The sequence below is a fragment of the Sinohyriopsis cumingii genome, chromosome 2 (genome assembly GCF_028554795.1).
Source record: "Sinohyriopsis cumingii isolate HCF-2022 chromosome 2, ASM2855479v2, whole genome shotgun sequence".
NCBI classification, from domain to species: domain Eukaryota; kingdom Metazoa; phylum Mollusca; class Bivalvia; order Unionida; family Unionidae; genus Sinohyriopsis; species Sinohyriopsis cumingii.
In genome coordinates this window covers 115206280-115218942 of record NC_142962.1, presented here as the reverse complement: position 1 = coordinate 115218942, position 12663 = coordinate 115206280, and the positions used below count along the sequence as shown (strand labels likewise).

The 12663-nt window shown below is 36.2% G+C and overlaps 1 protein-coding gene across 1 annotated transcript in view; it reads right to left on the bottom strand.

Annotated features, from left to right (window-relative positions):
* The window catches only part of LOC149805643 (serologically defined colon cancer antigen 8 homolog), a 74628-nt gene that overhangs the window by 53958 nt on the left and 8007 nt on the right, over window positions 1-12663 (bottom strand). The window contains exons 2-4 of the mRNA XM_089950293.1: window positions 12350-12558; window positions 8509-8652; window positions 4221-4343 (exon numbers count right to left, since the gene is read on the bottom strand). Coding sequence (XP_089806419.1) covers window positions 4221-4343; window positions 8509-8652; window positions 12350-12558 — 476 coding nt within the window. The remainder of the gene's footprint in view (window positions 1-4220; window positions 4344-8508; window positions 8653-12349; window positions 12559-12663) is intronic.

The window sequence follows — 12663 nt, the reverse complement described above, 5'->3', positions numbered from 1 at the left end:
ATGTATCCTATGTAGCTTCGGCTTACGTAGTATAATGCAAATATTTTCTATTCTGGTTTGTGACTTAGCAAGGGATTTATATTAGCAATATAAAGCTGCATTTTAAAGAAACATTTAGTACCGTACGATTCTTGTCTGTCATGGTTGGGTATACTTTTGAACCTGTTTGTTGTTTTGTAATTATTGTGCTGATAATGTAATCTGTATATCTTACTGTATATAACGCAATCACGTTTTATCATATATGCCCGTGTCATGCATAGTACACGGTGTTAGATGTATTTTCAGCTGTCCCGAGTGACCAGAGTGATCAGCTGTAGAGCTGACCAGAGTGAGCAGTTATTGGAGTGATCCGAGTTGATCCTTGAAGTCTACCATAGCAGCTGTGAAGCTGAACCATTGCAGCTGTAGAGCTGAATAAACAGTCTTGCAGGTCGAGTAGCAGGTGATCGGGCATTGCTGACTGAGATTGGTGGACACTGACTACTTGATTGACCACCTAGAATACTGATGGCTTGATTGGCCAGTGTGACTGGTAGCTGAGTGTGCTGGTGGCAGAGAGTAACTCCATACATGTAATCTTTTAGCTGTGGCCTAAGTTTGGGGGTTTGCAAAACCCAGTGTGTTTTTGGGACTGTAAAGATATTTTGTACATCTGTCCCTTTGTTTACATAATCTCACTATTTGAGTGAATACATTTTTCTATATGAGTAAAATACTACATTTCTTTACTATCTGAGTAAAACACATCATTCTTTCATTGCGAAATCATTGTGAATTATTCATCCCTTGTGCTTGTACTGTGTAAAGCCATTTATTCACATTTTCATTATTAAGTCCATGCATTTTATGTTAATTGATCCAATATTTGAATCATATACTTGCACATATTAATCATAATTAATTGCTCATTCAAGTCGTTCGTTATTAAACATTGTATTTGTAACACCATCAAAAGTGTTCTGTTGTAAATCCAAAATCCCACCCGGTTATTTTGTTACATGCAAAACTGAGCAGATCGTCAATTCAGGATGTCTCAGTTTTAATACGATCTACACTGCCCTTTGTGTATATATAAAAACATCCATTTTTATTGTATAGCTTGGGAGGTCTATCAAGAAGGTAGGATAAAAAGTTGGGGAGGTTTATATGATGAAAATCTGGAGACCCTCAGACACTGATTTCTGAGAAAGGCTGGTCCAAATCTGACAAATTGGGCGTAGTATGGCACATCAGGTGGGTTGCCAGATGGCATGGGTGATGATGTAACACTGATGATTGACAAAATACCTGAGGAAGAAGAAGCTGTGCTCCTCTTTCCCCTATCTGCCTGCTAGCAAATATAGGGGCATGTGACTGCCATAATTCACTTTATCCAGAGGAAAAAGGAGAAACCTGCCATGGTTGATAAATCACTATTAAAAATTCTCTGGTAACAACCATTCCTTTTCTTGTATGATGCCTAACAGGGTTATGCAGAAAAAGAAGACTGCACTAAAAGTTAAAGGACAAAATGCCTGCATGGCTGGCCTGCCAGTCAGAGATAACAGACTCCAGACCATGATAAACATACAAAGCTCATTTGAACATTTGGTTGGCAGTTGAATGGCATACCTAAGACAGTTTGACTGGCTGGTGTGATATGGTCTGCAAAGCTAGTCAACTGTACAGTACTGGTCAAAAGGCAAACATTCAAGTCAGGCTTCTTTTCTTAATTTGTTCATGCAGAGATGGGGTAAATGGTACATGCTAATGTCTCATGACTGGAGGGCAAGTCTGAATGTAAACCCTCATGCCCAATAGACTGGGTGATATAGCCTTCAAACCCTCATGTTTTATGAGTGTGGTCAAATTTGTGAGCTCTCATGCCTCATTGGCATCATCCTAGGCAGGATTATCATGCCTCATTGGCAGGATCCTAGACAGGATTAACATGCCTCATTGGCAGGATCCTAGGTAGGATTATCATGCTTCAATGGCAGGATCCTAGGCAGGATTATCATGCCTCATTGGCAGGATCCTAGGCAGGATTATCATGCCTCATTGGCAGGATCCTCATGCCTCATTGGCAGGATTCTCATGCCTCATTGGCAGGATCCTAGGCCTATCCCAATTCGGATTTTAAATATATGACATTTCTACTCCTAAAAATCAACAACAAAGCCTTCTGATTCATAATGATTATATGTGATTCCAATGCCTGATTGCAATTGCAAGTGCTTTCTTACGTTTCCACAGATATAGTATATACTGGTGCTGCTTCTGTGTAAACATGAGGAATGTAAGAGCATATCAACATAACCTACGAGATTAATCAATGATTCTACAGTAATTACCAAGACAGTATATTCTGTGCTGTTCTGCATCTTCATGTGGGGTGAGGGGAGTGGACATCACCCCTGAGACTTCTCAATGATTTTACTGTATTCACATTTATAGTATGTTCTGGCAATGTTTCTGTATCTGCATGGATGGGTGGTGGTTGGAGAGGGCACCTCAACATTTCCTGTGAGACTAAACAATGACTCAGACATGAGGTACTTGTTAAAAGTCTTGCTTAGATATACTGGGGCAGGCTCCTTTTTGTAGCCCTTTTGAGCTGTTTTTTTCAAAACATTTGGTCCAAATATTTCCAACTGAAGTGCACACGCAAGTGTCTGCACAGACACGTCTGTCCTCTACAACCTTAAATCATTAACATTTGTTCCACCTGTCTGTCATCTCCATAATAAAAAAGAGGAACAAACAAGAGTGTACAACAAATAAATATATCTTGAATATATACAAAGTGAAATCATAAAACCATGTTACTGAAATGAATTTGAAGTGAAATAGCTGATAGATCACAGCACCAAAAACCTTGCTGGTGAAACTGAATGTTACCAATCAGAATCACATGTGTGACAATAACAAAACAGTATGGTAATTAAAAAAAATGAATAAATTGACTGGAATTTGCAAAAATGTTGTGTAGACCATATAGAACAACATTGTGATTAAATAAACTATGAGAAACACCACAATAAAATAAAAGGTGGATGATGAAATTTAAATATTAAATAGATTCTATGGAGGATATCTTTACAGAATGACAGCAAAAGTGAAAACTGGTCACCTGGGCATAATGGTAACCACCTAGCTAATAAAAAGGGGAGTAAACCTGTAAGAGTTGTATCCCTTTGTCCATAGACAGAAAGACATTTTTTTTAGGAATACAGTATCTAACTTTTCAAGAATACAACAGTGGCTAATTAGAACTAAACCATGACAGTAAAAACACGTTCAGGTAATGTCCAAATCAAGTACGGTGGGTTTTTCTCTCAATCTTAATACTAAATGTAAATTATTTACAGCACTATTAATAGTGCATCTCAATAGCCATTGAAAGAAAAGCCAAGCAACATAGCAACAAAAAATTGATTTCTTTTATCCATTACAATATACTAGGTGAGGTCAGATATTTTTTAATGTTTTTTTTAAAAATTCTGATTCTGTCTCCAGCTGGTAAAATCTGACAACAGCAACACATTACAGTGTGTCAATTTGCATTAAATAATATATGTGGGTAGATTCATGGCAGATGTATGCAAATGTACATTGTACTCACTGTCAGCAAAGACAAGAAAATCCATTTTGTTTACACTGGGGTGGTCAGATTTAGATTATATTTTTGAAAATTATTATCTCTTCAGAAGAGAAGGTTATTTTATTTACTAACATATATTAAAACTAATATGTTCACTGCAAAATTTACATTCACTGCAGATATTTAAAAAAAAATAGAGTACATATTGTGTCTTTATTTCTGAGAGTGCACATACATGTTGACACACATCTCTGAGTGCACGTACATGCAGACACACAATTTATTAACAAAACTTCTATTTGTATTGTCTGCTATACTAAGTAAAACTGATTGCAAATAAAGAAATACTTAATCCTAATACTACGACCTGTTTACTGACAACATTCCAGTAAACCTAAGAGTAAGAGACAGGAATAAAGGTCAAAGGACATCTTTAAAATTACAAAACTGGTTTTTATGAATCGTGATATCTCAGGACCCAGGGACCCAGTTATGTCGAGGATTTCTGGTCACCAGTGATGTAAATGAGATAACTTAGTTTTACTGTGTATGTATGTATGTATATATATATATATATATATATATATATATATATATATATATATATATATATATATATATATATCGTCTTTACCTTCATCATCATAGTTTCTTCTCCAAAGATCTCTTCAAGGATACTTTTCTTTAATTCCTCATGTAGTTTCTGATTCTCCTCCAGTATGTCTTTTATTTTGACTCGTATAGCGGCAAACTCATCCTGCCAATCATCCAAGCAGAATTAAATTAAATTATGAAGCTAATGAATATATGTCTATCTACTTAAGACTGACTTGAATAACATTATGAAGATCACAAACAGTTTGCTAAGCCCAACTTTTTGGAAAGTTCACATTCTTTCTTAGTTGGTACAACGGATCTCTCTACTAAATCATGAGACAAAATGGCATACAGTATTTGCATCTAACACCCATCAACCAGCATGCATTATCACATGACACAGCTTTTAGAAAATTTATCCTCTACATTTGTATTCTCATTTAAATTCTGCATGTTTCAAATCGTTTTGCTGACTGAAGGTTTGATGAACAGTATGAATTATTTAACCCTTATGCTTTTTATAAGCAAGAGTCTAAATCTTTCAACTGTGCTACTTTTAAATGTGGACACTTAGACATCACAGTATTTAATGGTATACCACAGTATTTGTTCCTGTACCATTGTACTTTTTCACTCGAAAAGTACTATGGCAGTTTTCATCACTAATGAATGTATGGAAATTCCTGAGCATTCGTGCTACAAACTTAATGATATTGGCAGCATGTTTTCATTTCTCACAACAAAATAAAGAATAAAAATTATTATTTATTCTTTTTACAAAACAGCTGTATGCCACAAATTAATACTGAATATTCAAAAGTTAATGATATTTATGTTCATTTAGTCATATGTTAAATATGTGTCACAATAAACAAGCATGGTGGCCAAATGTGATGCTGTTTAAGATACTGGGCAAAATCCAACTTATGGTGAAAATTTTGGATTAAAAACAGAAGTCTTCTTTTAGTTCCTTACTAGCATATTTTAATATGTTAAGTATATTTATTCCTTTGTAAGAATTAGAATCAAAATGGCCCTAGTTATGTCAGAAAGCTCTGTTGATGTTTAGGGGAGTAGTTATTTGTGACATGACTTGCCTCTATGTGGTTCAGGTACAGCTTGAGGGCATGAACAGTGTGTTGCATGGCCACTGCTCTCAATGTGTCTATGGAAGAGAGGGAACTTTGAATGCACTCTGGTTGCTGACTGACCATAGCCAAGTTTTGCCCATTGTGCCAACAGGACCAACACACCATATAATCTGAACTGACGGTAGTTCTGGTCAATGGGAGGCTCATGCAGCTAGCTTATCCTGTATGCTGAAGCTAAGACTATCAGGAAGCATGCTTTGTACGATAGTAGCTTCAGTAAAGTGTGGGCTTAAAGGCTAAAATTATTCTGAATTAAGCCACTCTCACTTATAAGCCTTGTGGGTCTTCTTGCTCATGAAATTCTTTTCATAATCAAAGGTTTGTATTCTTTCTGTCACAAGGTTGTCTGGACTAGAATCAAGTGTGAAGACTTTGATCCATATAGGGGTGGAACACTTGTGACCACAGTTGTTTGGACTGGACTCTTCCTGGGCAGATTTATTGTTAGATCTGAGTGGATGAATCTACTATGAGAAGGGCTATCATAATCATCTGAACCTTCAACTGCAAGATTATTTTAGTACCAAGATCATGGGAGGGTAGGCAAGGCCCAAAACCCATCCCAACTGATTGAAAGTGTAACCCACAGGCCATGTATCTGGGTCCACAGCTTCAGATTCTACCACGCCACAAAAAGACTGATCATAAGATGCCCCCCCCCATGAAAGACTGACTGACAGAGACACCATTTCATACGAATGACTTGACCATTTCTGGATGGAGTGTCAGCCATCATATTGAGTCTGCAGAGAATATGCCTGATTCATGCGTCGATATGGAGTTTCTCGCACCAATGTTGAAACTGCCAAATAAGAACACACAGGTTAGATTTGGAGCCTCCTTGTTTGAGAAGGTAAGTCACCACAACAGAGCTTTCCAACACAATTAGGACAATTTTGACTGAAAGTCAATCCTCCAAGAATTGAAAGGCATTGATGACAGACTTCATTTTGAGAAGGTGGATGAGTAGAGGCCAATCCCGTGGCTCCCACATGCCACAGGCAGTAGCAAAGTCCAGCACCCCAACTGTATACAGTAGCATTGGTACATACTATCACTTCTGCTTGAGTCACCCTATCATGAGCCAACCTGGGTTGCACCACTGACACAGGAATGTTCATACCTGACACATATTCATGACTTTTTAATCAAGCTCACCTGGAAGGGGCCCATAAAAAGACAGCTGAAAATGATCAAGTCTGCCATCACAGATGAATAATCCAAGGAGCTGCATGAACTTGCTTGCAGAAATAAACAAAAATCCTGCAGATAACAGACCTAGTGAGTTCAATGGTCCAGAATATACAAATGTGATGAAGCTGTACCAGACTAAGACTGGAGATAAACTCAATAGCCAGATGGACAATGCTGGGATGGATGAAGATTTGACTTTTCCAAGTTCACGAGAACACCTAGATGATCTGATAAGTGATAGAAGACCTTGAGAATAGAAATTACCATTTGTATCCAGAGAATGTCATCCTAGTGCACAGCCATTGCTGTTGATGAAGAGACCAGGATAGGGAGTTCATGCATTTCATGATTCTGGTAAAAACACAAGGGCTGAAGTTTAGAACAAAGGATGGAATCTAAAATTGCCAAACCATGTTGCAATAAGCATAACGGAAAAATATCTGTGATGTTGGATGGGACTGGACATGAAAACAAGTGTTGGTCAGATTAAGACTAATGGGATAGAAATCCCTCCTGAATGAGTGACATATCAATCTCACCATCTCCATCTTGACTACCTGTGCCAGGATGTATAGGTTGGTCCATGATTGGCCTAAACTTGACTTCTGGATAAGACAAAACCCTGAAGATTATGCTTTTTGTATGATCACCAGCTCCCAATTGTCAACCAAATATCCTGTAGTAAAAAATCATCCTTCTCCTGATCTGACAGTATGTCCATGAAAAAAGGGAGAGGTGAAAAGAGGTGGTGGATGTATAAAATCAAAAGATCCACCTAAATGTCCTGGATCACCCATTCACTCGGAGGAAACGTGGTGGTCCAGTGAGACTGGAAATGCAGGAGTCATGTGCACACTGATCGGTTGTCAAAATCAAGAGATAAAAGGCTTGGAGGTGGATAAACTTGGTTTCTTGCCTCCCCTGTATGGTTTCCTTCTGGCATTAGGCTGAGATGTGAACTGAATGTGATGGAAGAGATCCTTGTCCTTGGCTTGCCATTGTCCCTCTGCTACAGTAGAGGCAGATTGGTCCTAAAAGACTTCGTAAGCTGGGCAATAAGTTGGAGGGGCAGTTTCTGAGCATCTTGCCTCCAAATGTCTTCAGTTCTGACAAACTCTCTGGAAAAGGCTAATGATGTAGGTTTTGTAGTTTTGTATTTTGCATTACATGTACTAATAACAATAACTCAATTAAAGGGATATGACTTGGCATCCAGCACTCAACAACTGAGTGAACAGCAGTTCTAAATGGCCATGGATGCCTGATCCAGGTTAAAAGCTGTTTCTATCATTTAAAAAAAAAAAGTTTGATATAAATCAAGCATGAACACTACCAAGATCTGCCTACTGCAAATCTCCAAAGATCTGTGGTTGTTTAAAGTAAGTTGTTGGAAGAGAACATAACACAATATCATATATTTTATTCAGATGTAAATTGTTTCATAAGACACTGTCACAATTTTTAAAAGGTCTGCTGAAAATTTGCAGGCCAAATAGGTCTGCAACACTTGTATTAGAATTGAGAAAGATTGCCCAAATTGTTGAAATTCAAGATACCCACTGAAATGTTCATTCCATGGTTCAATTTCCAACAGGGAACAGAACAGGATTTTATTCCATTTGACCTGTCATTAATTCCTAAACCTTTAAATATAAATAATGCTTCATCATTACATGAAGTCATTGATGTTTCATAAGGTCATTGTATACAGGTAAAGCATATATAAATGTAAACGTAGCACACTATACATATTTGTAATGTTGGCAGTGTCCCAATGCCAACCAAGTTGTAGCATTCAATATTTCTAAGGAACAGCTACATAATTAGTCGTGAGATAAGGAACATATAATGATCATGCTTATTTTCTGTTATATAAAATAATATTGACATGACAGAATCCTAAGATATGATCATCCAAATACTATACCATCTTAAGTTAGTCAGCAGTATTAACTTAGTATCTGAACACTTTAAACTAACCTTCATGAACCTATTCTCTGCCTCCAGCTGTTGCATATATATGGCCTGATTTTGTAGAAGGCTTAACATCTCCTCCACATTTGGCAGGGGACCTTTTGGGGGTGGGGGTGGGACAGACAAAATGGACTGAGTGGTGAAAGGAGTCTGAAAGAGATGAAGCAAAATGTTGGAGCAGATAAGATGAACATCATACTTATGATATTTCTGTGAAAATTATATAAAAGACAATTTTTAGAAGGCTTGATTGTGGTATATTCAGGTCATGGGATAAAGATACATGTTCTTATATTCTATTAGATAATTTGACTTGTGTATTACAAATTTCTTAAGACTTTCTATTATAGCATGCTTATGCAATTACAATCAGTATACATCATTTTTAACATTATGAGGTGCAAAATAAAATATGATAGCCTGCCCCCCAGAGCCCCTCTAATTTTAGATCGGGGCCGTCCTGTATGAGGTAACATTTAACTGAGCTGACGAAATGTGTAAATGTATTTTCAAAATGTTGACATACCTGCCATAAAACAATGCAATCTAGATCAGATCACCACTATTAAAACTAAGATCTGATTTTAATCAAACTGAAGCATGGCATGTCATGCTAAAATTAGGATTTTGTACTCCCAAAAACCATGTTATGGTTGTGTTTAAAAAAAACACAATTTTCTGAGACCTTACAAAACAGGAAAAAATTAACCGTGTTATAGACTGAACCGTGTTATACACAGCCAGGTCAATTAGCTGAAGAAAATGATACATGTACCAAAAAATGTGCATGGGAGGTGGGTAGGTAATAAATGCGGGCAGTAAAATATGTGCTTCTGGATTTCTCCACTCCAAACCAATGATTGTAGAAACAAGTTTAAATAGCCAACAATGCTGCCAATAAAAACAAAATGCCAGATAGTATATTTTGCAATCAGTAAGGAACAAAACATCACAGTTTGCAACATTGGTTAAGCCCTATGTGATCCCAGAATAAAGTTTTTACATGTTATTTTTCGTACTTTTAACCGATTCGGCCCCGATCCCATCTGTAGGCGTGATGAGGCTGTACCCTACTTCAAAGCCCTGCAGCATCAAGGCCATTTAAGATAGACCAACGTGGGTGGTATTAAAAAAAAGCAGACAGATATAGCTCTAAAATGATATCCAAAAATCTGGAAGTTCTAGTTGCACTGCAAAATACAGTTAGAAAAAGCTCATTTTTTGGACCCATTTTTTTTCCACCCAAAATTCGCTCGAGATCGGAATGCGATTTTGTGTCCGGATTTTAGACCTATTGGCCTCAGATCTAAGGCATACCGGTCTCAACTGCACACAGACAGGTGAACCTTTGCAAAAACTAGGATAAGGTGGGCATTTGGAATAAATTGCGGTCTCCATACGAAAATGATGGGTCTATTAAGCAAAAAAAAAAAAAAGAACTCCAACTTTTACCCTTCTGCTCATGCGCAAGCAAAATAACCAATGGAAAGTGATGTTTCTAATACAACTAGGCATTATTCTCATGGATAATCCATTGAAAACCGCTGTATTACGATGTATTCAGAAATAGCCCCCCAAATCTCGTTCCTACGCACATTTCAGGCAAAAACGACAAAAACCTCTGGGGCCGAATGAGTTAAGAAGAAAAACTTTTTTTGTATACAAGAAAAATACATATAAAATTCAGGAGCCACACCATGATTGTCTTGTATTATTCATGCATGATCTCTTGTATACAAAAAAAATATATGTATATAAAATTCTGGAGCCATGCCATGACCATGTTATATCTGAATTCGTGTTATAACGGAGCATGCTATAGTGGGGTCAAACTGTATAAAGAATGCAAAGTATGATCATTTCAGTTGTCGGAATAATGTTTAAGTGTAATTCTGTTTGGGAGTCAATTTAAGAAGCAATTAGCTTTCAGAAAAGCCCCCCCCCCCCCAATCCAGTGTCAATGGTCCATAGAGTTTTACTTTGTGCAGCATGCCAGCAAATATTTTAACAAACTGTTACAAGCATATGCTTTTAAAACAAGAAAAGAGTGAATCCAAGAATTAAAAAACACAAGTCCTATCAATGAAAAGTTCTAAGTGAATCAAAGTTCAAATCGTGAAGAAATTCCAGATGGAATGCAATGAAGTCTGTAATAGTCAGTGTTGTACTAATGTGTCAACAGTCTCTTGTTGAATCACAAAAAATATTATTCCAGTTTTGAATTCTGTATAAATTCCAGTGCCTGTCTTTATCCAAGAATTTTATCAGAGCACTTTTGTATTTCCAGAGAAAATAATCACTTGAATTCAATAATTTGAAGGAGAAAAAAAATTCATCCCAAACTGATCACAACATAATACAACTTAACGTGTCAGATGTTTTAAGCCTGACTGATTAGCTTCTATCAATGCATCTATTATACAACTAACTAAGATGCAAAACAGATTCCTGGATGAGGGACAAAAGTTCATACTTCTGGAAAAAATAGAAGTTTGTTTACCAATTGACATGTGCTTAATGATATGTAGTCCAGGCTTGACTGCAACTCAATGATTCTTACTCTGAGAAAGATAATTTTAAAAAATATAAAAAGTTGTTTACCAAAACTGTCACTGATTTTGGAACAAGGTCAGCAACTAGACACAATGTTTCAATTCTGGACGATGTCAAATCCAGTAAACACTTTTACATTACAATAGCATGTAATGGAATAAAAAAATGTAAATCTAACAAACAAATTAAATTAAATATACATATCATTATATATATATATATATATATATATATATATATATATATATATATATATATATATATATCCATACACACACACACATTCACGCATGAGCTCAAGAGTTGAGGTGTCACTGCATATTCTATGCAAACAAATTGACCAAAAACATATAATTGTAATTTTAATGCATCAAAATTACATGAATCAATTTAATTTTAAGCATTTAATCAAATGTTTCCAGAGCTCTGCTCCTGCTGTAAGAATGGTACATTTTTTATGATGGCATATTTGATCAATAAAAATACTCTCTCAGGATGTTTTACCAAAAATTAATAAAAATGATAGTACTTGATCATTGTGAGAAAACAGTCAAACAGAGCCATATAATCATGCACAACCAAATTTAGTCAGGGTAAAATGCTCTTTGCGATGGATTCTAAAAAGCCTGTTGAAGACTGTTATATATTATAAAATTGTCTCCCCTGTTTTGTTTTGTTCTCAATATACCTCATCAAAAGAAAACAAAAAAATAGTTTCAAAAAGTTGTAAATGTTTTTAATTGTTAAATTCTTATCAAAAGCTTTATTACAGGTATATAAATAAAACTGTACCAATTAAGTATTCCTATGGGTATAAGTATTCAAATACAGAAGATCAATAAAACACAGCAGCAATGCAGGGATACAGTAGGATGGAAACATCAATGCTCACAAACTTTTAAAACTATGTGAATCCTAAATTCAACTAACCATTCCTGACCATATTCTCCATCGTCAGTTAATCACTTTCCATCAGGCATTCTTCATGTGTGCACAAAGGTGTTTTATTACCTACCTTTACCATTCCTAATTAGCTGTTCATATTAAACAATTAAAGATGTAAGTATGGTGCAAGAATATATTTCTTCAGTTGTCATTCATTCATTTTATGTCAGCTGCATTTATCATTTTGTAAATAAGAGCTGTACATGTTAATATGGCATGGTAATTTTTCAACACGCACAATGAAGGTTCCAGGAAAACAAAAATCATACAATATCATACTCTGTGTCTCTCTTTGTTTGAACTTTACCAATTTTTCTATTTATTTTCATTTTACTTGACTATTAAATACCTGCTGGTCATTTTTCAGGAGATTCTGAAGATGAATGGCAGCATCTTTGTATTTCTGAGGACGAGCCTCATCCTCATACCATTTGAGTGTGCGGGGATGTACAGCAGCTGACAGCTGCTCTTTCACCCTTGTACTTGTATTAAAGGTGGCACTCGGGCCGGTAGCACTGAACACATCTTCCAATCCATGTAGGCTTGCATTTGCTCGTTCTGAAAAGTATTATATATACCTCATAAATTAAACCTCCTTCTTTACTTTGTACTCTGACCAGTCCATAAAATATTATACAAAATTGCCCAATCCATTTCTATATA